General features: G+C 40.1%; 1 protein-coding gene across 1 annotated transcript in view; it reads right to left on the bottom strand.

Annotated features, from left to right (window-relative positions):
• The window catches only part of RALGAPA2 (Ral GTPase activating protein catalytic subunit alpha 2), a 324,808-nt gene that overhangs the window by 96,929 nt on the left and 200,128 nt on the right, over positions 1–27,751 (bottom strand). The window contains exons 32-36 of the mRNA XM_058684743.1: positions 22,414–23,185; positions 21,476–21,547; positions 16,982–17,105; positions 14,899–15,054; positions 8,686–8,844 (exon numbers count right to left, since the gene is read on the bottom strand). Coding sequence (XP_058540726.1) covers positions 8,686–8,844; positions 14,899–15,054; positions 16,982–17,105; positions 21,476–21,547; positions 22,414–23,185 — 1,283 coding nt within the window. The remainder of the gene's footprint in view (positions 1–8,685; positions 8,845–14,898; positions 15,055–16,981; positions 17,106–21,475; positions 21,548–22,413; positions 23,186–27,751) is intronic.

Genomic DNA, 27,751 nt, shown 5'->3' with positions numbered 1-27,751 from the left:
ATTCTCATGTATATTAAAATATATTATGTAAAGTATATTTACTTATAAATTCAAATATTTCTTCTCTACCATTCTCTTCCTCTTGGTATTCCCATTAGGTGTATATTACACCTTTTACAATTGGCCCACAGGTCTTCAATGTTTTGCTCAGCTTTTTTTTTTTTATCCTTTTTCCTTTTGTAGTTCAGTTTCAAGGTTTCTACTGACTTATGTTTAAGTTCACAGTTCCTTTCCTCAGCTGTCCAGTTGATTGATGAGCATTCTTCATTTCTGTGTTTTTTTCTTCTAGCATTTCAACTCTTAGAGTTTCTATCTCTCTGCTACATTGGTCATCTCTTCTTGCATGCTGTCCACTTTTTCTATTATAAGCCCTGACACAGTAATCATAGTTATTTTAAATTCCTGGTCTGATAATTGCAAAATCTCTGCCAAATCTGAGTCTGATTCTGATGCTTGCAAGCTCTGTCTCTTGAAGCTGGGTTTGTTTGTTTGTTTTTGACTTTTAGTATGCCTTGTAATTTTTTTTTTTTTTTTTTTTTTGTGGAAAGCTAAATAGAATATACCATGTAAGAGGAACTGAAGTAAATCAGCCTTTAGTGTGACACTTTACGTTTGTCTGTCTCAGAGTTAGGCTGTCTTTATTGTCTGCTGAAGCTGCAGATGATGGTGTCAAAGGCTAAAATCTCCTTGTATGCCTGTGTTTTTGTCTCCCCTGTCCCTCTTAAACAAGGTCTTGATGTGCGGTTCTTTCAGTTGTTAGTGTACAAATGTCCTTTTAATGTAGTGATAAGGTGTGGGGGAGAAGTGTTCCACAGACCTATGATCAGGTCTCAGTCTCTCAGTGAGCCTGTGTCTCTGGGCTGGGACCTTCACAAGTGCTTCCCACTCTCTGCCAAACACACATACTTCCTCCTTATGTGAGACAGCAAAGCTAGAGGGAGCTTGAGTTGGTTCTGGTAAAACCCCAGTAGGTAAGGCTCTGGTAAAACACTTCCTCTTGAGGACAGATCTCATTCAGAAGAACAGAATGCTCTAGGTGTATTTCAAAATGGCTTCTTTCCCTCCCTCTACTGAAGCATGATGGGTTTTTCCTCATCATGTGAGAAAAGTGGTAGGTTTTGTGAGAAAGTGGTAGGACTCCTAGAGGGAAAACACACAAAAGTGTGGGGGTCTCCCAAAGACCAGGCCCCTCTTGACTCTAACTCTCAAATTTGTGTACATGGAGCCTCCAGCAATCGGTAAACTAGAGCTGACATTTTCCTATCTTGTCATTGATTCCCCAGGGGTTTCTGTTCCTGGCCTTCTGCTATGGCAAGTTGTGACTCTCTGTCACCACAATTTTGGGAGCAGTGATTTTCCTTGTGACTTCAATTCTCTGATGCATCACAGAAGAGTTGTTGATTTTCAGTTTGTTCAGCTTTTCTCATGTTGTCAGAATGGGAGTGATGACTTCCAAGTTCCCTACATGCTGGATTGGAAACTAGAATTCACCCTACATGAATTAAAGCAGCCACCTTCTGGTCTATCCTATCACTCTGTTTTATCTTCTTTATAACACCAAAGCTCCTATCTGAAAGTCTCTAGTTTAACCGCTTACTTACTTACTTGTTGGCTGTCTCCCTTACTAAAACTGGGATTCCGGGAGTATGAGATTGCCAGCCCTTGACACAATATCTGGCATGAAGCAGCCTTAATAGATATGCTGCCTGAATGACTGACAGAAGGCTTCCAGGTCCTGAGGCTCTGACCACTGGCCATTAACCAAGTCTGTTGTCCCCCCTGTACATTTCTAGAACAAGGTCACATTGTGACTGGCTATCATTTGCTTCATGGAGATGCCTGAAAGGCCAGGATGAAAGGGCTATGGTGTGGTCTTAGGTCTTGAGCAGGCTTCTGCTGCTACACCTCTTCTTCCATTTAGTGGGTCTGAGAAAAGGCTCCACAGTTAAAACACAGAGATGTAAAAACTGCAAAGATTGGCTAAACCTATTTTGAGATCAGCACCTAGAAAACAGAGGAAGAGTCACACCTGAGGAGACTCAGACAGGAACAAAGAAGGATGAAACTATTAGTTTTACTAATTATAACAAATGAGTGTCTCTCCTCAGTACTTGCAGGGTTAGGGGAAGTGGGCATCTTTATTCCAAAGAGGAAAATCAAGGAGCTATTTTCAGTCTAAAATTATTCAGGGTTGCCCAGTCCAGGTGACAATTATAACAAATAAAAAAAATAAGAAAGAATAACCCTTCCTATTTTTAGTAACACCACACTTAAAAGAATTTTAAATATATTCCTTAGATAATAAGTGCAATTCTTTTTTTTTTAATTTTTTTTAATGTTTATTTATTTTTGAGACAGAGAGAGACAGAGCTTGAGCAGGGGAGGGGCAGAGAGAGAGAGGGAGACACAGAATCTGAAACAGGCTCCAGGCTCTGAGCTGTCAGCACAGAGCCCGATGCAGGGCTCGAACTCACGAACTGTGAGATCATGACCTGAGCCGAAGTCAGACGCTTAACCGACTGAGATACCCAGGCGCCCCAATAAGTGCAATTCTTCCTACGATTTATGCTAAAAGCAGTCCATAATCAGTGACACGCAGTTGTAATGGAAGTACGTATGAAGAAACCCAGACAACAAAACCCCCTACAACAACAAACAACAAGCTAATGAATTTCAAGGACAGCACAGAAAATAAGCCTTTCAGGATAAGTTCTTGGATTCCAGGGGCAGTGGCCTTCTTTCCTTCTCACAGAGGAGTTCTGTGTGCTTGTGACACCCTGACCAAAGGATGGGGAGAACACGTCTGGTCTCTTGTCCAGAAGGCCCTTCCTACAGAGGCAGCTCAGAGGTCTTGATTTCTGACACAAAGCGGGCTCTACCATTTGCCACTCGGTGTATGTTCACGTAAGCTGGCTCTGGCTGCTGAGGGAGGGAGGATAAGGATAAGGCAAAGGAGAGAGAGACGTATATATCAAAGGACAACTGAAAAAAAAAGGGAAAACAATGCCAACTTTTGAGAGAAATCAATGCAGAAAGAATTCTCAATAGCCAAATTGTTGTAAAGGATAAAACAGGAGCTCAGAGTTAATAATAGGCTATAGATTTTTTTCCATCTGTATTGAGGCTTATCTTATAAATAAATGTTCTTTATTATTCTTTGGCAACTGCTTGTGGGTGACTCAGATAGTCTTTCAAAAACTGGACAAAAGAAATAATATAAATCCCTTGTATCCAGGGAATTCCTCTAATTAGGAGTGGCAATGAAGTAGCGAAGAAATTTGTTTTTGATATAACATCTGCAAATGACAGCTGCCTTTCCCCAAGTTCCCAATGTCATTCCTTTACTAAGAAAGCCCCAATAACAATTAACAATAAATTACCAAAACAGAATCTATTGCAGTAACCCAGTTAATAGCGTATCTTAGGGGCGCCTGGCTGGCTCAGTCAGTAGAACATGTGATGTTTGATCTCGGGGTTGTAAGTTCAAGCCCCATGTAGGGTGTAGAGATTATGTAAAAAAATAAAATCTTAAAAAAAAAATAATGTATTTCAGTAAATTCTGGTTATTCAGTGTTTTCAGTTATCTTTTTATTTATTTATTTATTTTGAGGGAGACAGAGACAGCATAAGTGGGGGAGAGGCAGAGAGAGACGGGAAAAGAGAGATTCCTAAGTAGGCTCCACAGTGCCAACACTGAGCTGAATGCGGGGCTCGAACCCATGAAGCTGCAAGATTATGACCTGAGCTGAAACCAAGAGTCAGATGCTTAACTGACTGGGCCACCCAGGTGCCCCTCAGTTTTCTTTCAAAATAAATGCTTCTTCACATATTAGGAAGTTAACAAGTTATTTTCCCTGAGAATTTCCCAGAGTGTTTTAAAGGATATGACTTAATCTCAAAAAGGTTATTTGGTTGGGGTTGAGACAAATATTTAAGAAAATTACACATATGAAATAAAAAGAAATTTCCATAACCATGTTGCAGTGAAACATAGTCCATACATAATGAAGCCACACTAGTAAAAGATTTCCTTTCAAACACAGGTGCAAATACTGGCCATTCTTGACCTTGCATGTGCAAATGCCCTTATGATTTCTGGTGGATCAACCTTAACCAGCATTTCTAGGCACTGGCTCCAGGTGAAGGTCCTGGGCTAGCTGCCTTCCTAAAGAGGGATGCGCACACGCATGCACATGTGCATACAGTCACACACTCCCAGTAGCTGCTGAGCCTGCAAGGAAGCCAACTACCACCTTGACAGCAACGTGGTGAATTGGGGCAGCTTGGGGAAAGGACAGGCATCTGGGAACAGGATGATCCAACAGGGCCCATCATCTTAAAGGGGCACTTAAAATCCCTAAAAAGGACTGCAGAGAGACCTCCGTCCCCAGTGAGTGTTACAGCTGAGGAAATAAAAGTCCGAAGAAATTAAGAGACCTGCCCAAGACACCCCACCCACTGGTGGCAGCACAGGAAGTGGAACTCTGGCCCCTTACCCGGTCTCCTAGCATTCTTTCCTGCCTATACTGCTCAGAAGTGACTGAATCATCCATTTTTCTCCCACGTCCAAATCTACCAGGGCCAAGAAAGTAGAGGTTGGAGGACATTAACACGTCTTTTCATTTACAAAACCGACATTCTGGCTGAGGTGGTGAAGAGGACCCTTGGCTTCACCAAAGCTGCCTCTTGTCTTAACTGCTCCCGGTCAAGGCTGCTTCAGCACATCTGCCCTCTGGCCAGTCGCTAGCCAATCACTAATGTGCCTGGAGGTAAACATGACAGAAACACTGAAACCTACCTTCACAAATTCATAAAGGCAAAAATGTTTTGAGCATCAAAATTATTTTCAGTTACTGAAAAAGAAAAGCAACACGGGTCCTCACTGCAATATGGAAGCTTTATGAACCCCTTTTTTACAGAAAAAACACTTTTAGGCACTCATGTTCTGCTCTATATGCAAATCTTCCCTGACTTAGTAATAAAAGTAGAAGTAAAAAAAAAAAAGCCCAATCTGATAGCAGCACATTTCTTTTCTGTGACCAAAGACTACTGTGTCAATGTTTATAGAGGTGAACTTACTTTGAAAGTAATTTAGCAATGAAATCATGTGGCTAAACACACTGATATTTATTTATTTATTTATTTATTTATTTATTTATTTAAGTTCAATAAAAAGCTCAAGAAGTGAGTGGCCTCTCAGATGCAAGGGTTTTCTGTGCTCACACAAGCACAGAAGGTATATTTCTTCAACATACCATTTCGCAAGTGCTGTGTATTATTAAGAGGAGGCGGATTCTGCCAGGCACATAATTTGTATATTTAAGGGAGGTGTATGGAATGAAAAAGCGAAATATGTTAAATTTCAAAGGACTTGGAAGCAATGCTGCCTGTGAGCTTGTATTACAAATAGCCCTACATTATTACATACGCTATTAATGAGGCTGAGTGAATGAAAGTACAATTTGAATATGCATGACTCTACCCAATGAGCAGGACTTTTGTGTACTGATGAGGTTTTTTTTTTTCCCCCCCTCCTATAAAAGGATTAAAATTATTCTTAGAGAAGTATGGCTGCCCAGAGACCAGTAAAATAAATGGACTTAGACGAGAGTCATACTATATTCAGCTGAAATATACAGGTGCTAAAAGAAATGCCTTTGACTCTACCTACAATCTTTGAAACTTGTGCATAATCCTGTCCTCCTCCAAAAGCATATTCCTCAATTTCAAGTGGCTGCATCAATACAATTTCTAAACAAAAATAACAATTTTGGTGGAGATCCCTAAAAGTAGGCAAGGTTAAATAAACCTTTTGAGTACAAAGCCTTTACTTCCACAGTGAGGAGCACTAGTTAAAAGACTGGGGAATGGGTAAATTATTGCACCAAATGGCTGAGAATTAATCTCTGCTGACTAGCTGTAATCTAACGAGGCGTCTGTGTCCCAGGGAGCCCGCAGCATGTCCCTGGCGGTATGTGCAGTGTGTCGAGTCTGCGTGGCACCCTTTGTCCTCGCTCACAGGCGGCCTTTCCCCTCATTGTCCATAATATCCTCATGCATCTGGGACGCGTGGAATGCATTCATACTAACAGACTTACCATTGTTTTCTCTCAGAAGCTTTGTTGAGCAAAGACTGCATCACGGTTACTGATAATTATATTGCTTAATTAATCAAGACAAAAAAAATTTGCAAATCATTGCCTGGTTGCCAAGCAGGGAGATAAAAAATGACAACAATACAAGCTGAAGCAATATAACAAAAGTAACAGCTATCTGATCAGAAATTCTTATATAATGAAGCTATTAATGCTAAATCGGTTAATGTTAACATTGCTCCAGGTGTCTCTACTTAGATGCAAACAAAAAGGCTAACATTATGGATATAAAAGGCCAAATGTTGCCATGGATTCTGTAACCTGATAGAGAGGACAGCCTTTTCATTTGATTAGGGAATGCAATTTAAATACCAGGGACTGAAGCCAAACAAACAGACTTTCCCTCCACAAGCCTCTTGCATTCACCCTGGGGTCAGTGGTTGGTGAACAAAAGGTCAGCCACACTTGCCCTGGAAATGTCTGGATTAATTTTATTACATTGTAATGGTTTGTACTTTAAATGTGGGGATAACGCTAAATTTCCAGTTGGCCATTATTCTCTTCTTCCCTTTAGGCTTTTTGAATTGAAATATTAAGACAGCGATTTGCTCAATTCATCTTGTCAAAATTTGTGACCAAATTTATAAAACTTACATTCTCTAAAGAAATTTTAAAAAGGTATGTTAGTACTTGTTTTCATGTGTTAAAAGTTTAATACCTTTTTAAAAATCACTTTCAAAGAAAGTTTAAAGTGTCACTATTCACACTATAAAATGAATTGAAATACCTTTTATATTTCTTTATTTACTACAAAAATAAAGGAGACGTTTTTAGGATACTAAATGATGTTTTACAGGGCCATGTTGAAAATGAACTAATGAAGCCAGTTAATCCATACTAAATATTAAAGAACCACATTTTCCCGATTTGGAAGCTATAGGACACTGAATCTAATATTAATGTTTTCTGCTGAAAACGTTAGTGTTCTTCCTGGACAGACACAAATGTTATTAGCACTCAGAGCCATTTTCTTACACGAGAGAGAAAACTTCACACACACAAAAACGTGAATCAAATATAACACCAAGGGGTCGGTTAAGTGTCTGACTCTTGATTTCAGCTCAGGATATGATCTCATGGTTTGTGGGATCAAGCCCCATGTCAGGCTCTGTGCTGAAAGCATGGAGCCTGCCTGGGATTCTCTCTGTATCCCTCTCTCTGCCCCTCCTATGCACGCATGTGTGCAGTCTCCCTCTCTGAAATAAATAAATAGAAAAAAAAAAAAAAAAGAAAGATAACACCAATATTTACTATGAAGAACTTGAGGCATCTTCACTCCCTGAATAGAAAAGAGGATTTTCTTTCTGTCAGGCGCCTCACTGGCCAGAGTGAGACTTTCCTGAATTCAGAAGGTGACCCACACTGTGTCTAGACGGAGAAACAATAAGCATGTTACACTTGGGATTCATTATTTATTCTCTTTTCATGGTAGTGACTGTAATAGAAAAATAACAGCAGTAATAGTAATAATAACAATAACAGCAACAACCAACAACTCCAACAGCTTTTACTCTGAGCCAGCTACGGTTTGAAGCACCTTTCACTTCTTAGCTCTTTAATGCTTACAGCTTTAACACCAAAGATTATATTAAAATCCCAGTAAATGACAGTTACCGCTTATTTTAAAGCACAAAAACAGGGTTTAGAATGGTAACTTTTAACCTCTTTTAGGAGAACAATTTGGAACAAAAATGAAAATCACACTTAATACCAAGCTAGAGCACAAAGTTGTTTTCTTGAGTGACTTAACTATGCCTAACATTTAATTAAAACCTTAAAAATGAACCCTTCTATTAATAATTCCAACACAAAAACAAGTCACTATATAAAGCATGGCTAAAATACCAGTAAAGGCATGGCAAGGATCGAAGCCCCAGCCAATTTACTACAGGGCACATAACCATTGGATTGTTCCAGCCATTCCCATGATCGATACCAATTGACATGGTTGCATTGATCCGGTGGCAAGGTGCTTCAATTGTTAAAAGTCATCACATGGGCTGTGCTGCAGAGGCCTAACCTCTTCACAGACATGCCTGCAATCCTTCAGGATTGACCCCTATTAGCAGCAGTCAGAGGCTCGGTGAGCAGTGCCTGTTTGTCATGCCAGGTCGAATTCTGTACCCGTGGCCAGCCACAAAATGCTTGATGTGACATGGGGTTCTTTCAACTCTTATTATTATTATTATTATTATTATTATTAATCAATGTGTCCCAGATATAAAATTAAAATTTTTTAAATTAAAAAAAATTAAATTTAAAACATTTAAAATATCATGAATGTGTTTATGTTCTAACTTTTAAAGAGTCTAGTAATAAAATACAGAATTCTGTGCTCATGAGGAGAGATACTCTGAAAATCTCAATTCATACTGAATTTCTTTATAGCATGTGTAATTCGGATACATGTGAGACATTCACCAGTTGGACAAAAGTCCCCTTTAACATATTTATATCATTGTTTCTCAAAAACAGTGAATTGTATGGCAAACGCTGTATGAGTCAGAGCGATAATGCGGTGAAAACGTACCTCGGGTTTCTTCGTGATCGCGATAAAGAACATGTGATTCTTCACTGGGTAAATAATGATTGAAACGTCTCCAAAGGCAGTCGGGATAATGCCCCTGCGGTAGTCCCTGGAGTGTTCAGACCAGACGATGTGGACCTCGTCATTCCCCAAGTGACGAAGCTGCAATGGCCAATTGGCTCTTTATTAATCAGAGTGATAACAGCAGTTTATAAGGGGTCGTGGCTTACAAATTGAATTATAATACTCAGAGGCAAAAGTATTTCACTACCAAACAAAGGTATAACACTGCTGTCTTCTATGAGGATTAAAAAAAACACAAGTACATGAAAACACCTCTCACTTTTTATGAACTACACTAGCATTGAGATGATGCATAGAAGCACAGAAGGTACGTTATGCCTGGATGGGGACAAGACCTTTCCGAGGATTTTGTTAAATTGAATTTTACTCTTGCATTAAAGCCTTATGTTTCATATTGCTGAGCGTGTTTCTAAACAATTAACAACATGATCCTTTTATTCCATATTACAATACGGCTTCATAACATTCTTAATTCGATGGTTATTAAGAAAAAAATTTGAATACAAGAGAACATAAGCCACTCTAACACAATTACCAAATGTATAAGAACTAGATTTGTGACAAAGGTTTAAGAAAAAGTTTGCATAAATTACCTTTGTTTAAGAAACTAATAAATACGACTTCAATTTAATAAGAACACTAGTACCTAGCCTTCAAAGAGTGCCTTCCTATCCAGAAAGTATGTTTGCATGTATTATTTTCTTTAGCCTTTCCGCGTACTCTCTGCGGCAGGAGACATCATCTTTCTGTTATGTGACAAGGAGGAGATGGGGCTCAGGAAGGCAAAGGCAGCACCTATACAAGGTACATGAACAGTGAGCAGCACGGCGGGCCTGGGGACCTGGCCAGGCCTCTCAGTGCCATTCCTACTGCTCACAGCCACCTAAGCCGGGTGTACTGCCACAGCTCAGATAGCGTGGCCCACTGTTTTTGTCATTTTATACACAAAGAGGCCATCAAGTCCAAAAACAAGTCAGAGACTCCTGGCCTCTCTGAGCAGGGGAAGGGGCTCTTTGAGACTTCCTCCCCGGCCAAGCTCTTCAGACACAAGAACGTCCTTGATAAAGCTCCTGCATAGTGACTGCACATCCTGGGCTGGAGAAAGCCACAGATGAAATAAGCCTGAAAATGTGACTAAAAGAAACTAGATTATAAAGACTAAAATGTTGGCCAAAATTGAAGTCCTACAACCATAAAAGCTGACTGGTGAAGGTCCTTGGACACCTATGGAAAATCTAAGGTTTGGTTCTCCCACACACTGCAGGAGAAGAATGCTATCTACCACCACGAAAAAAGTATTTCTGGCTTCCTAGCTTATTTAATAGACGAACCCCCCCAAACATGACTAAATTCAGGGGCACCGTTAATCAAACAGGGATGTTGTGCCAAAGGTAATGTTTTCATTTTGTGTTAAGATACAAAACATGAAAAAAAATGCAAAAAAGGGGATGCTCTGGAATACCATATATTTAAAACATGATCGCATAAATACAATTTTCTTTATAGACTATTTGACCACAAAAGAAAAATCCAAGGTGACCCCCAACATGGCCTCCTTTCCATTTACAAAGTTAAAGGAAGTTGGTTTGCTGCAATGCTTTCTTATTCTTCACTCTTTCATGTTTCTGGGAATGACTGTGTAAGTCAATTTTTTTTTACTCTCAATTTTTTTAATGTTTATTTATTTTTGACAGAGAGAGAGAGAGACAGAGAGACAGAGCATGAGTGGGGGAGGGGCAGAGAGAGAGGGAGACACAGAATCTGAAACAGGTTCCAGGCTCTGAGCTGTCAGTACAGAGCCTGACGCGGGGCTCGAACTCACTGACAGTGAGATCATGACCTGAGCCGAAGTTGGACGCTCAACCGACTGAGCCACCCAGGCGCCCCTAAGTCAATTTTTTTTAAAAAAGACTTATGCCAGTACCTTTGCTCTAGGGAGGTACAGGTGCATCTTCAGGTGGCCCCTACAGTGAGGGGTGCCTGATTCAACTATTCTGAACATGAACTCTGGGACAAATTTAACTGTGGGTATTCAGCACGAGTCATGATGATCCAGAACAATTTAATGGTGCCTAAGACTTTCTAAATATAAAATTATCTAGTATGATTCTTTTTTTCTTCTTCTCCCCCTCTGACATGTAAAGGCTAGAAGGGTAGCAGGTGAAAGGTGTAGCCAACCCATTACTACCCATAAATAGTTAAAAGAAAAAAAAAAGACACTGGGTTCTCACAGCAACACTGAACATCTCTCTATGTTTCTCTATTTCCACCTCTCTTTTCTCTTTCCTTTTTAATAGAACATGCCAGGCCCTCACAACACACTCCTGAAATTCAATCCTTTTGGAGTAAAAACATGGTAGCCAGCATCACCAGCAACACAGTAGAGGCATGTTTTCAAGGGAAATAGGAATAGTATCAAACTGAAATTTTGGGAGGAATTTAGACCAGCAGAAGGTAATTGTGATAGTGGGGCTACTCTCATCCTATAAAGAGAAGCAACCTTCTAGGTGGTTATATGCCCCTTGATATAATGCTGGCACTAAAGTCAGAATGGGAAGAACATATCTACTGAATACCCTTCAGATGTGGGGCTACCACCTAATGCCAGCACCCTAACGCCTGTGATGGCTCCTCTCAATCCAGAAGTATAAGCTGCAAGGCATTAGGTAGTACAGTGATTACTGAACTTTAGCACTTACTGTGCCTTTCTCAATTAGGTTCCTCAATTATATAATCCAAGCAAGTCTTTCATAACTCTGTTTGGGCTGTATTCTCACAACCACAGCCAGGGAGACCTGTCCTCCCAGTGTGGCATTTTTGTAGGTAAGGAAAAGCTATTTTTGTGTGGCAGTGATACAATATTCATTCTTTCAAAGCTGCTTTCAATGTCATGTGCCCCAGATCTCTGGACAAGTTATAGTTTCATTAGCTAACTCGCGAAACTCAGAGCTAAGGCCACAGGACCCACTGACTGATAGATCTGGAGCAAGGAGCAAACACATGCTCTCTTCCACCTCGGACAAGAACACAAGCAGGTGAAACAAGTAAAACTAACCTGGCCAAATTGTCCACCATGTCAGAATATGAAGGAACACTCTGGAAACTTCCATGAAGCTTCTGGAAGCTCAGTTTAAAGGGGCTTTCATTACAGAGATGTCATTTTGTGAGTTTTGGAGAATTCAGAATCGAGGCCCCCAAACTGAAGTCCACCAGTGAGTTTGTTGCGTGCACACAAGTCAAGCTGGCACGACTCGTGTAATCTGGGAGAGGCTGATGAGTCTCATCCTGGGATGGAGCTGTCATTCATGCCAGCTACTGCTTCAGTTGCACAACAGGCTCCAGAACGCGCGGATGCTTAACAGGCTTGGAACAAATGCTCGGTTCTTAAGTCTTAAGAAATCAACCCCATGTCCTGCCACTTCTCGTCCTGACAGAGTTTTAAAGTCCCTCTGCCTGGCCCATTCTGCCTGCTGCTGCCAGGCGGCACGCACTGGTGACACTGGTCATGGTACACACCTAATAGGCTGACCTCCTTTCCCGACTAATTGCATTACATCGCCAGCTGGCTCCAGAAGGAGTCGTCTGTTTGATTGAAGAATTCCTGCTCCTCAGTGGGCCCGGCTGCTACTTTTACTAAGTAACAGTCAGGCCTGACATCCCCATTGTTCAGCTGACAGTGTGCCCATCCTAAAATCTAAGTTTTATTTGTAAATTAACCAAGAAACTTCCTGCCAGAACAGTGCTGCCTAGAGACTGATAATGTGGGCCTTTCATCCCTTTTCACTCGTACTGTATCACTGCCAATTTGTTTTTTATGTGGCTGGCCAGCCTGAGGCTATAAAAGCCTTGTAAGACATAAGTGCAATTATAGTCCTGGAGTCAAATGAATTGGACAAATCCAATAGCACAGCTCTGTCCCCACTCTGCAAACCCCTACAGCAGTTAGATTAGCTGTGAAAAATCTAATCTAGCTAGAGCTAACAAATTTCTGCAGTGAAGGATCAAGAGTTCAGTATGGGGTTGCAACCGGATTGCAGAATTGAAAAAGTGCCCCCATGACAGGGGCAGAAGAGAGCATGAATCACTTTAGAATTTTGCAGCTCATTTTTAAGCTGTTAGGGACAATTTAGTTAGAATAAGACAAGGAACTGTGGGCTGCTGTTACTGTGACTGATTTTCAGTCTGGCTGTGAGACATCCTGATAAAGAGAGTTTGTCACTAATGATGCTAAATCTAGGAGCTGCAAAAGGTATCAGCTGAATTTTGATTATTACAGTAGGGAATCTTTCAACCAGGCCAAGCCTTGCAACATTATTTATATAGTAAGGCACTGTATCAAGAAAACACGATGTCTTTTCTCAAAATAAATAAATAAGAGAAAGAAAGAAAGAAAGAAAGAAAGAAAGAAAGAAAGAAAGAAAGAAAGAAAGAAAAGAAAAAAAGAAAGAAAAAAAAGAAAGAAAAAAAGACAATCCTATTTAGGAAATAATTAAAAAATAGTTTAAGTAAACCTATTAACAACAATAGTTCTCAGTCATAAAAAAATCAGAATATGGCAACACATTTGCGGATTAGCAGCAATTTACAAGGTACTACAAATAAAAAGGATGTGTAAGCCTTGCCTAAGGTCTTGGTAATCTGAAATAGAGCAGGGTCTCCTTCACTAAGAACGCCACCACCAGGGAGGCCAAGACCTAAGGCAGCTCCTCCATGGCTGAGGAAACAACACATGGCCAGTGGAAGGCCATGCTAACAGGTGGCCCAGACAGTGAAAGCCCATCATGCTTTGCACATCCCAGACACTTGGACACTGTGAAAGTTGTCTGTGATTGTGCCACAGGCTGAGTTCTGAAGTTTTATGAGCACCACTATCCCCGATGTAGGTGGTCTAAACATTTGGGGCTGCAGTGAGGAAAAAGCAAAACCGCAGAGAAAAGAGATGAGGCAGGTAATAGTGGGGTCTGCTGGCCAATGTCAATCACCTCCTAATGAGTCAGGAGGAAAAAGACTCAATTAGACTGGTGGGCAATGATGAGGGCTGACCATTAGAGATCTTACACTAGGCACCATGGTAAGTAGTTTCACAGGCATTATCCATTTATTTCACAACAACCTTGGCACACAGGCTGTTTTCAATCTCGTTTAGTAGATGGGGAAACTGAGGCATGGGCTAGTAACTGGATACACAGTTAAGCCCAGGTCTGTTGGTCTCCAGACCCTGGCTATAACCAACACAGTAGGTCCTCCAATGGCAAACTTAGCTCCCGAATAAGCTGCCTTCCCATCCACTCAGGTGCTGTCTTCAGTTTTCATGCATCCTTGCAGGAAGAGAGTGGGTGTGAGGTAAGGATTCCAGGCTTGCTCTGCCACCCACTAGCAAGCTAGCTACAGTTGTTCCTTTCATATGGAAACTCACAGAAGTGGGTCAGATTTCTAGGCTTGCTTCGCAGACTAAGATTCCTCTTCTGTTAAGGAACTCCTCACCTCTAAGAGAGAATCACCTGAAGTGAACACCATGGATATCAGAAAGTTCAGCATCATGTTCCCCTGCGGCGGGGGGGGGGGGGGGGTGTCCCTCAGAGTGGAGAAGGTTTCCTCTGAATTCTAGAGAAAACTATCCAGAAGGTCCAAGTTGAAAGAGAGACGAGGTCAGTGCCGAAGGTGGGACCCTTAGACTGCAGCACACTTGCACTTGTCATTTTCGCAGATGTTGCCCAATTGCCCCCAGCAAGCTTGAGAGGTGCCGGCCTTCTCAGCTCTCCATCAGTACAGGGTCATCTTATGACCTCTGCCAACCTGAGAGGTCAGCTATGTTATTTTCTGTCAGTTAATAGTCAGGTGAGAGAAGACCCAAAATTAACAACATTTAAGCCCCTTTCTTTTCCTAAATCTTAATCTCAGCATTTAAGACTCAAATGATTGATTGCTTTTCATTTGTTTCTTTATCCAGTTTGCGCTAAGCTAGATATTACAGATTAAACTACAACTGTAGCTTAAGAAGAGCAATACTGAAGCTGCATCCAGAGGAAAGCAGTCTCAGTGCATAGTTATGTCAAGGCCTTCGATCCGGACTAGGAGATCCTCACCCACAAACCAGGGAGGCTAAGTGTGGTCTTCAAAGAGGCTCCTTACCTTTTTGGTGAGTGAATCATCTGAGTCTGATGGCATCCGAGTTGAAACGTGGAAAATCACTTCCACAGTCGAGGTAGCATAGTAAGGGGCAGTCTGCCCCGTGCTGCCGTTGCGCTGAAGTCCACCCATGAACCCACAGTGGGTTGAAAGATCCACCTGATGAGGGTAACAAAGAGGAAAGAATGAGAGTCAAGCATCAGTTATCCTCATTCACCTAGCAGGAATGCCCATTTTTTGAGCAATCTAATTACTTTCATTTTTATAGCTTCCTGATGACAAACAAATGAAATACTAAGTTAGACAAAATTAAAATATGAAAGAAACATTAACAATGAAAATGCTTTGAAATCCTACCAGCTTAAGAAAATCACCATCAATAGTTTGGTGCATATTTCTTGGGGCGCATGGGTGGCTTAGTTGGTTGGGCGCCCGACTTCCACTCAGGTCATGATCTTGCGGTTCATGGGTTCCAGTCCCACATTGAGCTCTGTGTTGACAGCTCAGAGCCTGGAGCCTGCTTCGGATTCTGTGTCTCCCTTTCTCTGCCCCTCCCCCACTCATACTCTCTCTCACTCAAAAATAAATAAACATAAAGTTTGGTGCATATTTCTCTAGTTTTTTTCCCATCCTATACATATGTGTATATGTATATATGCATATATATACACATACATATATGTATTTACATAAATACACACACACACACACAAAGAGATGCCCTATTGATGGATTTATGGGATTTTCTGCTTTCTCAAACACAGCTGGTGTGGTCAAGCCACAAGGACCATTCCAGCAAATGTTTTGCTGGGATGTTATATTAAAGGGCACAGATGTTTTAAAATTTAACAGCCATTGATCAACTGTCTTTCAAAGGGGTTGTTCTGATTTACACCACTACTGCTAGTCTTGGAGTTATTCTTTTTCAAGCTGTGGTGTGAATGCTCACTTCTTAGTGCCTAGGATCTCTCTTTTTTTTTTTTAAACTTTTCATAAACTAGAATTCTTTCAGTAAAGCACCTGTTGTAACACAAATGAAAAAAAAAGCAATAGAAGAATCTCTTTTGTGCCAAATACAATCAATATATACACTAAATTAATGTTCAAGTTTTTTCTAAAAACTCTAGTTAAGAATGTGTGGTTTAAACGGTGTATTAGTTAAATGATTAACTATAGTCTACAGCAAATAAGAAGTCACCTTATTAGTAAGAAGGACAATTTACTGAAGTGCAATAACTCTTTTAGACTAAAATCAACTTTACATTTTATAAAGTACATGGTTTTCACCTAGATGTAGGCTTCTCCTGTACCCATCTCCATATTAGTTTCCTTACTAACATTCAGCTCTCAGAGACAAGTCTTATTTAGGCATACAGACAGTTTCTCACAGCACAGATAACCAAGAAACCAAAATAAAAGTAAGGAAAAATAAGAAAATTATTTCAGATATGCTGTTTCCATTATAACCACTCTGAGTTCTTTTAGATTCTAGAAATATATTTTCCTTTAGATTTATGTTCCTAGAGACTGTGTGTGTGTGTGTGTGTGTGTGTGTGTGTGTGTGTGTGTATAAATGTATATGTCTGTATGAGCATCATTTAGCAAAGAAATAGCATATTCTTTCAATATCAGTCATCCTGGGATCTCCCTAAGGGAAACAGGTTGGCTGCTGAAGCATCAAAGCTACTCTACTCTATTTTGATGCCAATTTTTTACTTCATCAGCTCTTTCTTCATGTTTTCACCCATCAAGCCACTGCTTAATTCTCCAATCTCTACACTGTGGCCAAAGCCATTGCTTTTTTACCCATATTTGTCTTCTCTTACTACAAACTTTCTATGACTGAGTGAGCCAATCTATTTGATTCTGACAAGAAGTGAATAAAATATTATGAAAAGTTAAATGGAAACAAAAGTTCATGTATGAAGTACTGAAGAGCAACTAACACAAGATGTCAAATTCAATACATGTAGCACATGCTACATGTGCTAGATTTGAATATAAAACTTTGTACAACTGGTGTCCAGCTTATACATGTCCTTATATAGTGCTGGCCAATAAACACCTCTGAAATGAAATGAATTACCTCCCATCCAAGTCCAGCAACAAAGTCTTCATATGCTTGGCTTCCTCTTACGTTGGAGAGGATAGAACACTTGTCTTCTTGACCTTCAGCAATGTAAAACACTGCAATTTTGTGTGTTTCACGGCTATAAATTTTTAAATTTAAAGGAGTTAGAATTCTTAGATTTAAAATTTTATTTCTATACAACCGCCAGCATGACTCCTACTATAAAGCTTATATTTATGGAGAATTTACTAGGGGTCAGTCACTGTTCTAAGGAGGTTCGACATGTGATCTCATTGGCTCTTCACAACCACTCTAAAGAGACAAATGATTATCACCACTTCCCTTGTAGAGGTGGTTGAAAGGAGGCACAGAAAATTAAACAGAAAGCACACACAGCAAGCAGGAGACAGGGAACTGAAGCAGGGCAGTCTGATTCTTGAGATCACTCTTTCAAACATGTGATATACAAAAAAATATATGTGAAAGCACTTCACATAGATATCAATTGAGAACAGATCTATGTCACTGCCCATATTTTACTTACCACACTTTGAGATAAGGATATTGGTTCCCTGATTAGAACTATAAACTAAACTATAAACTATTATAAGAAACAGAAACTTCTTCCAAGCAGAACACTTTCTTTGTGAAGAGGTACCCACTCCTTGCTCTGACTAATCTGAGGGAGTAAGGTAGGGTGGACAGATGTCCAGGGAAACCTCTTAGGTCACATAAACCCTTCACCCACTTCCTCCACGATGGACTCTGGTTACTTTGCTATTAAATCAAGTAAACATGGCCTGCACTTTGAGGAAACGAGTCCTGCCTTTTTACCTTTTGTACATCTAGCATGGTCATAGGCACATAGTAGCTGCTCAGTTAAATCTGTTGACCAGTAATCCAATGCTATAAATATATTAATAACCAATTTCTAAAAATTATATCCTGCAGGGAAGTGTCAAAATAACTAGACATTTGCCCAGCAATTTGGTGATAGTTTAGGGATGAAGGCACTGTACTAATTCAAACAGAGTTTTCATCAATGAGAACCACTCATTCCATGGCCCATCATCCCAAGAGTTTAATTCCAGTCTCTATTTTCTAAAATTTTGGATTACCACCTCCAGAGCAGTTCCATCTTTATTATTTTTGCATTGCATTCTGAAAAACTTCATAGGAAAAACTATCAAGAGCTCAAGCAATATGGAAATGTTTCTATTATTGTCTTAACTGTTCAACATCTCAACACTATAATCTGATTAGATATCTATACTGGTGGAATTTGGGCTCCAGATTTTAATATAGTCACAAATATCTCCTTCTTCAGGAGTTATGTTTCTACTTAATAAGCAGAATGAAATGAAACTCAACTAAAAAGTCATAAAAATAAATCAAGGAGGAGAACACTTTCCTTCTATTTATCTAGGTAGCTTATTCATTTTCCCCATAGTTTACATAAAATAAGCATACTGAAAAGAAGAACTAGAAAACACAGAAAGTGAAGAATAAAAAATTCACTTATGTTCTTGGCCTAAATGTTGAAATCACAGCTGTTACTATTTCAGGATGTGTTTTCACATATTAAGTGAGAAGCCACTATATCCTGTTTTGGAACTGATAAGTTTCACTTCAAATATTTGTGAACACTAATTTTTATCGTGTAAAATATGTGTAACATAAAAGTCACCGTGTAAGCCACCGTTGAGTGGGAACACTTTTATACCATGTACTTGTATGACAAAATTATTAATGGTTGTATAACATTCCAGCATATGAATATACCTTACCCCAAATCCTTGCCATTGGACATTTAAGTTGCTACCATTTTTAATGACATTGTCATATTATCTCTAATATGCCCTTAGAATACATTCATAGAAATGGAATCTCAGTCATTGTCCATTTTGAAGGCTTTTGATAAAGGCTGTCTTGCTGCCCTTGGAGATGGTGGACATCCTGAATGCCCTGACTGGCATGGTGTGAGCACACAGGTTGGAGACACCTCTCTTCACAGGTACAGTTGCTGCTGGAAGGGGGAAGTTTTGTGGTGATGGATCCAAGGGGGCTGATGCTCTAGAGTAGAGACCTTGAGCTCTCACACTGTCAGAAAACTTGTCCTCATGCAGCATGGAAACCCTGAAACTGCCACACCATATATTCCCTGAGTGACAGGCAGGACACACTTGCAGTCTATAATCTGCCTGGCTTATATTCTAGGAGCTATAATAACTTGGGGGTTTGGGTCTTGGATGATGACAGAGATCATAACCTATGACCTAAAAGACTCTTTCAACAAAAGGAGAACATGTACAGTTACTCAGTTTTTTTCTGCAGCTCTTTCTGCATATTGAAAAGTCCTCAGCATTTGATTGTTCTCTATTCTATATGTATTTATGCATATATAAAGACCATCTCAAGTTTATCTGAAACATTTCTGTTGACGCTCCTCAAAGTCCAAGCTTTTTAAATTGTAGCTGTTCACAGGTCCTTGAGTCCTCATTAACTCAATGTGGGAGCACAAGAGCTAAGCCCCAGTGACTGCCTGACTGATGTAGGTGTGAGGAAAGGTGACCTTTAGCTGTAAACATTCATCAAATTTCACATCCTCCAAAATGTTAGCACCACAGAGAGCCTGCTAGGATCAGACGCTGTGTCTGGTCTTATTAGAGCCAGGCTTTTGAAATGATAATTAGCAACAGCACTTCATATCCATAAGCTGCACCACCAATGCATGAAGGAGCAGGTAATTCAGGAACACACGTACATAAAATCAACAATTTCCTCTTCTTCATTAGAATGCATTTTTCTTTCTTATTAGGAATAGACTAGAATGGCTCGGTTTCCTTCTGCTGTCACATTAAAAAGCCTAACAAAGAAAAAAGATGATTTTAACTTTCACCTTACCATGGGGTGACAAGAAGCATTAATATTTAAAAGAGGAGCCCACTGTAATTTGCATGTGCATTCATCATACTTTTTACATCTTTGCTATCTTCACAGTATAGAGATGAGAGTTGCAAGACAGATGCCACACTTTTCCTAAGAACATGCTAAGCAGGAACTATGCCTTGACAGCAGGGAATAAATTGGTCTCAGAAATAAATAGAGTCACACAAACTAAAAGCTGAGGGACAAGGTACGCTTTTACCTGCTAACTAACCAATACATGGGACAGTCTAGATTTCCCATAGATAAAGAGTCCCCAACTTTTTTTTTTCAAAAAGAACCTTGAAAACACCCTTTACAATAAAGTAAGTTGATACCTTTTTTAGATGTCAAGAAGACACTAAATCCAGGAGTTGGGGTTTTAAGGGAAGGTTAATCAAAGGACAGAGGATTTGCCAATCAGCTCCTCCAAAGCCATATTTTACAGCAACAGCACCCCAGGGAGCTCATTCAATTGTACCTCATGCAACTAAAGTGCATTAACACTCAACAAATTGGCCACAATTACAAGATACCAATGTATTCACTTAATACTAAGAAGCATGGAATAATTCAGCATATGCTTGAAAAGCTGAGTTTGGAACCCAAGTGACTGCTTGTTTAATACTGGAGGACAAGAGGGAGAGAGAAATGAACCCCCGAGCCCTTCACAAGAAACCCCTCACAGAGTTTCCACAGAGAATTTGGTCTCTATTTCTCCAGAGAAAAAGAAGCGTAACAACAACTGGGAAACTGAATATGATGAAAAGCAGTGTGAGGAATAATGGCTTCAGGTTTTTCATCTGTAATGAGATACCTAATGATATTCCTGTGGGGACTAAAAGAGGAACAAAAAGCTATTTCTTTAAAAATGAGTTTTTTAAAAAAAATTATGATTAAGGAAGCAGTTTATTCAAGACTTTTAATCACCTGTTATGTACCAAGCACTACACTTACTAGTGTCTGAGATGTTTTTGGAAGCACACATTTCCCCAAATCAAAAACTGGTCATGAGTACATCTTTAGAATTGCTTCTAAGACTACAGAAAAAAGGGACAGATCTGAGATTTGACTAGTTTTGAGAATAAGGCTCACTACCAGGAAGTCACTAATTAAAACACACTGGTTTTAAGCTTGCCAACATTGTAGAGCAGAAACTACAGAATGCCAGTGCATAGGCACACGGCATGGGTTATGAGGTCAGACTCACTTGGTTCAAACAACATGGTACGTGTCGGCAAAGGGCACACGTAGGTAGGCTGTTTGATTTAGGCAAGCCTCTGTTCCTCACTGGAAAAAGAGGTAGCTGCAGAGACTAAATGAGAATGAATGTCCACTGGCTGCCACTGTCAACCAAAGACACAGATTAGGTGGGAGCAATGACCTCTTCTTAGCGTAGCAAACATGTAAGGTTATTCCTTGAGAGTAAAAACACCAAAGGTACAGCATATGCAGATGGCACCAGGTTCTAGTTACAGAATGACTTTTGGGTGTCTCGGAAGGTGCATTCATTCCTAAAGCTGTGTCATCCAAGCACATACAAAGACAGACAGGAATGAAGTGGTCTGATATACTTTCACATACCACTGACGGGAGTCCAGATTTTTTAGCTCTCTCAATAGTTTTGAATTTTTCTTCAACAGATGGAAATTCTTTCTATAAAAAAAAGAGATGGAAGAAAAGTCATGTAATCACAGACCAATTATGCCGTTTCCAATCAATCAACAAACCCACCTATTCATTCATCCATCCATCCATCCATCCATCCATCCATCCATCCACGTATCCATGACCCTCTTCATTCACAAAAGATTTGTGATCTAAGCCCACCGAACGAACTCCATTCTCCTTAAAGACATTCAAAGGCATCAAAATTCACCCATCACCATCCATTGACACTGGATGGTGCTGTAGGAGATGAGTGTGTCACTTATATGCTTGTGTCTGTGTCTGTTTTCACTATCAGCTCTGCTATGAATACCTTTACCCTACTTCTGTTCTTAGAAACCCCACTCCACTGTCAGGGTCCAGCTCAAACCAACCCCCGTCCACAGTCTTCCCCACCACCCCACACTACCCACTGGATTAACTGTTCCTCTTGGCCTCATGTGTCATGCTATCTTTCATCAGAGTTGTGCCAAATCTACCTCCCTCACTAGACCTAAGGTGAGATGGTGACTTACTCATCTTTGTAGTCCATTTGCATCTTTTGTGATGACAGAATCAATGATGGACAGAGCAGTAATTAAAACACACACACACACACACACACACACACACACACACACAGAAAATGTCCAATACCCTTTAAAATATACAAGACCTGGTGAAATTCTATCTGTGCATCAGTATAGCATGATTAGTTCCACTTCTAGCTTTAACTTAGCAGCGGAAAATAAGCTATAAATGCTGAAAGACAAATCTCCATTTCTATTCTCTGCTTCCCAAACCTCAAATTGAGAACAAGAACAATCACACAAAGATAATGATAAAATAGGTGAAGGTCTAGAAAGAATCGTTACCTTCTGTCCCAAGAATTCATCCCCAAGTCATCGAGCAACAACCTGCAGAAATAAAAGGGTCCTCGTGGCTCCACTGGTGAGGGCTGCTCCTGGCTGGTGACTTTCATGGCTGAGTCAGAGTTACACCTCTGGATATAGTCGTCTTCTTGGGCGTTCTGGCGCAAAATGACCTCGATGATTTCCTTCTCTTGGTCACGGGTCATTCCTCGCGGGGGTGGGGAAGGCTCATTTAGATTTAGCTGTGATGGTAGAAGGCATTCGGGACTCGTGTGGCCAATGTTTTCAAGTAATTTGTCAAGCACATCTTCTCCCTCCTCAGTTTGAGAAAAATCTTTCTGAGCTCCCAAAGCTTGAGGATGCCAGCTGGAAATCAGAAATGCAGGATTTCTGCTGCTGGGTGCTAAGCAGCCTTCCAAAGGTCCATATAAAACCTTTCCATCCCAAGAGTACTTCCCTGAGATATCCCGCACAATTACTCTGACATCGGACAAGGCGCCCCCCGGCGAGCCACTTGCTGGCCCTTCTGCGGGTGTCTGAAGGTAGGAGATGAGGGTGCTGTCATTCAGCACAAAGAGCTGCAGGTTTGGGCTCCGGAACACCTCAGAGGACAGCTCGGGAGCTTCGGTGTGTACATTGTCATGGTTCTCACTGACCAGACTGTGCAGCACGGCAGGACCCCCACGGAGTGGGAAGTGCCCCAGGTGGTTCACCAGGTGGGCCATCACCATGCGGGCGGTCAGAGGGATCAGCTCCAAACTCCTCCTCTTCCGCTCTGTGAGCAGGGTAAAGCAACATACCAGACAGTGGGGAAGGAAGGTTAAAATCTGTACTCGGGATACTGGATTTGTTTTAGTCTGGGAATTTTTTTCATCTATTTTCTTTTTTGACACTAATTCTATTTTAATTAAAAGTACAATTTAAGTAGATTGCTAAAACAACCACCTTCCATGAAGATCTCATTCTGAAAGGGACACTTAAAAATATGTAGACGTAAGGGCGCCTGGGTGGCTCAGTCGGTTAAGCGTCTGACTTCAGCTCAGGTCAGGATCTCACGGTCCGTGAGGTCGAGCCCCGCGTCGGGCTCTGGGCTGATGGCTCAGAGCCTGGAGCCTGCTTCCGACTCTGTGTCTCCCTCTCTCTCTGCCCCTCCCCTGTTCATGCTCTGTCTCTCTCTGTCTCAAAAATAAATAAACATTAAAAAAAATTTTTTAAAAATATGTAGATGTAGCAGGAAACAAAAGAGAAAGTTCCTTGTCCTGAAAGATCCTATGGTTCTGGGTCCAGGCCCCAGAAATTAACCTCATTCCCCTCACCAGGGTAAGTGCAGATGCTGATAAGTAAATGAATCAAGTCTGTGACGTCTTGGATTTGAAGCACTGTGCTTTAAGATCTCTGTGACAACTTATGTTTTGTTATTTGGGTATTTGAAATCTTTAATGGAATCGGATATATTAACTAACTCATGGAAATACTTGGAAGGTTTAAGTAAATTTGCAGTTGATGATTAAATGCCCAGGAGCAAGTGACTTACAAAATTTTTAAGGCTGTGTAAAAAGACTAACACAGCATGTAAAGATATGCCCTGTGAAATGTTGGAGGTGGAAGGAAGAAGCAGAGAACCTGATCTATGGTCTTGGAGTGAAGCAAGTACTTAAGCTTCAGAGTGGTCAGGGAAATTGTACGCTGCCACATTTAGAAAATAACTGTGTATTAATGCAAGCACAGGTGAAAATGAAATCTTTTAATTTCAACAAAAAATATCACTAGATATTTAAACAAAGTAAGACTTATACTTTGGGCTTAAAGGTTTAGGAAATACTTGGTTTCTAAATTCACAAAATGAAAAATCAAATATTAATTAAACAAAATAATTATAAATATGCTTTCTCATGCTAAATGCCTCCCCTCTCAGACAGTAAAAATTCAACAGACTTATCTATAAAACATCAAGTGGATGATGTATAAATCCCAGAAATATACAATCATATTCTAGAATATAAGAAATTCTGTGTGATGACTGAGGAGAACAAGATTGTCCTGACTTTTCTTGAATTTCTTCTTAATTTTTGCTATTCAATGAACAAGAAATCATCTGTCTTCAATGCAAAATAAAACTTCACATAAAAACTTCAGTGTTCATAAATAAAGGTCATCTACATCCATCTCTGACACTGAACTCTCCTTCTTGACACTCGTAGAAGAGTGTATGATTTCCATACAGCTGAGAAACTTAAACACCTCAACTAATTCCCTTGAAATCACAGTTATGAATGCTTTTGCTTTTGTGTCCATATTAACTTTTTCAAAAGTTACAGATGCTTTTTATTCATGCTTATCATTCCATATGAATATATGCTCCATCAGAAATGTTAATGCCCCAAACAACAAAGGTAGGGCCAGCTGGGGGCTCAGGAGTCCGTGGTGTAAGACACTACATGGTGATGACAGGATGGAGCAGGCTCTGGAACTAGTGACAAAGGTCCAATTTGGTAAAGCCCAAAGCACACAACTGGAAAGGCAACTTTCCTCTGCTTCCTCTTATAAAGGTCGTGCTTTCAATTTGAGATAGATACAAATTTGTATTTTAATAAATGTGTTTGAATTCTACAGTGGGAAGTTAACTGGAGTCACACCAATCAACTCATAAACCATGACACACCCAGTAAAAAAAAAAAAAAGAAGTATCTTTGGCACTGAAGAGTAAGGAAAGGGAACATTTGTTAAATAACAATTGTTCTTCCCTGGCCAACTTCAGCTAAATTCATTGCCTGTGAGTTCCCTGGAAAATAAAGAGAAAATCTAGACTCCATTTGTGAAAAAGCAATCTTGTAACTTCCACAAACAATTAAAAAAATATAATCTGGGACATGCTCAGTTGGTTAAGTGTTTGACTCTTGATCTCAGCTCAGGTCATGATCTCATGGTTTGTAAGTTTGAGTCTCAAGTTGGGCTCTGCGCTAGCAGCATGGAACCTCCTTGGGATTCTCTCTCTCCCTTTCTCTCTGCCCCACCCTCACTCACACTCTTACTCAAAACTAAGTAAATAAACATTAAAAAAATATAATCTAAATATTTATCTTATTTTGCTAAATTTACAAATGAAATAGAAAAGCAGTAATTTCAGTATGTCTTTTAAGTTTCATTTTTTACAGTTCCTCCCTTTCCTTCTTTTTAAAGCAATTAGGCATTAATAATGAGAAATTTGAGCACCTGTGATTACCATCAGTGTCTTTTCCTCAATCTGGGCCAGTAGCCACTTCAACTGTGGGGGAGCAGATGTGTCTCTTGTCTGTGACTATTTGAAAGTAGTATTTATGTCAAATAGTAGATAACAGTGGGTGAAAGGGTCATTTGAAAACAATAAATAAAAATGTAATATTGCATCTCAGAAACATGGGAGAATAAATAGCTTGGTTATGAATGACGAATTAGGACATCGAATGAAAAAAAAACTCAAATATGAGCACATTTCTGTTTAACCTAAAATACTTCAGGTGTCCTCTTTAATTGTTCTCCCATTTCATAGAGGATGTACCTATTCAGCAAGGGTGTGTGTGTCAACAGGTTTTTAAGCTGCTTTGCTTTTGTATGTAATTAAACTGTTGGTGAATTTTCAAACTCGTTTGCCACCGAAATTCAAATAATTATTTTTAGCACCAGAGAACTAGGGTAGGACAAGACTGCACAAGGTCCTAAGGTTTTCTGGAGAATACTCAAGTCAAAGAGTGTTGTACATCGAAAGAAAGGCAGTACAGAAAATTTAAATGTGCATTTTTAGGTTTCTTGTTTTTCACTAACCTATCAATCTCCCACTATTTTCAAGAGACAGATCATAATATGTGCTGAACTTATTTTAAGGACAGTCATGTGGGATGAGACTATAATTAATGGCTTTAGGAAAAAGTAAGTTCTTTTTCTTCTAAGACATAGACTGCATGGTAGGAACCAACAACAACAACAAAAAAAACAGATCATGGGTCATTTTGATTATTTTTTTTTAAGATATGGTTTGAATTTCTAACCATGGGGAAAAAAATCAAGAAATATTGCAGTCTAAAAAAACTGTGGAAGTCCAGAAAAAGACAACTAAATGATTATGCAAATGGAGGTAAACAATAGTGTGAACATGTGCCATGTACTGTCCACCAGCACAACTAAATGTAAGTCTTTACTCTGTGGAAAAATCTCAGTAAATGCTGTGCTATTTCAGAACCTGGTCATTAAATCTTTGATTCAAATTTCACCTCCATTACTTCTGGCTTCTATACCCTTGGGAAAATCCCTCACCTCAGTGTGCTCATTTATAAAATCAGGACTGACTGATTCCAAAGCCCTTGCCCCTGACTGGTGCCCTCACTTCTGTTCTCTTCCTTGTCACCTTGCTTGTGCCCTTCCCCTTGACCTGAACCATACTCCAGATTCCGCAGTCTTGCAAGCACTACCCTGGACTCCATGCTCTCACCTGGCTACTATTCTTCCTTTGTCCACCAAAGGCTCCAGCAGGAATGTCTGCGGGTTCTGAATAGACATCCCCAAATCACCTGCTCCGGCTATCTGGCTACAGACTAACTGCCATGCCCAAAGTACTCAGCAAAACCCACCACCCAGTGCTTAGTTGGGAAATAAAACAGCTCCTGTTCTGGCCCCACCCTCCCTGATGTTTCTGAAGCATGGAGCATTGCTGACCTTCCTTGGCTCTTTATTCCCTTTCTTCCCTCAGAAGTGAATTCTTCACTTTTCAGAACTCTTTCATGGTTCTTTCTCCATTTCCCTGACTGCTTTCCTGGTGACATTCCCTCATTCTTTTTTCCTTAAGGATGTTTTTACCCCCAAAATTCATTCTTGGGCCTAGGTTTTAACTTGCAAAGTCCATACCATTTTCATGGATGATCTAACACTCCACACCCACATTTTTTTTTTTTAACTTTTAACTTTGAGACAATTAAAGACCGACATACATTTATAAGAAATAATACAGAGAGATCCCAAATATCCTTCATCCCCCTGGTAATATCTTACATAGCCTAGCTATAGGACAGTATCACAATTTGGAAATTTTGACATTGATACACTTCATTAATATTCAGAGTCTACTCAGTTTACATGCTCTTGTGTGTGTGTATGTTTGGTTCTATGCAATTATTTCACATGTACAGATGATACACCCACATTCTAACTCACATTTCAAGGCCTGGAGATAGGCTCTTGTCATTTCAGGAAGAAGCATGGATGAGGAGGACATACAGCATTCCCTAATCCTGACAATACCCACATATCCTAAAACAGACCCTCTGGGGGTGCCTGGCTGGCTTGGCTGGCACAGCGTGCGACTCTTGGT

The sequence above is a fragment of the Neofelis nebulosa genome, chromosome 9, assembly GCF_028018385.1.
Source record: "Neofelis nebulosa isolate mNeoNeb1 chromosome 9, mNeoNeb1.pri, whole genome shotgun sequence".
Taxonomy (NCBI): domain Eukaryota; kingdom Metazoa; phylum Chordata; class Mammalia; order Carnivora; family Felidae; genus Neofelis; species Neofelis nebulosa.
Note: the sequence above shows the minus strand (reverse complement) of the source record. Positions and strands in the feature narration are given on the sequence as shown.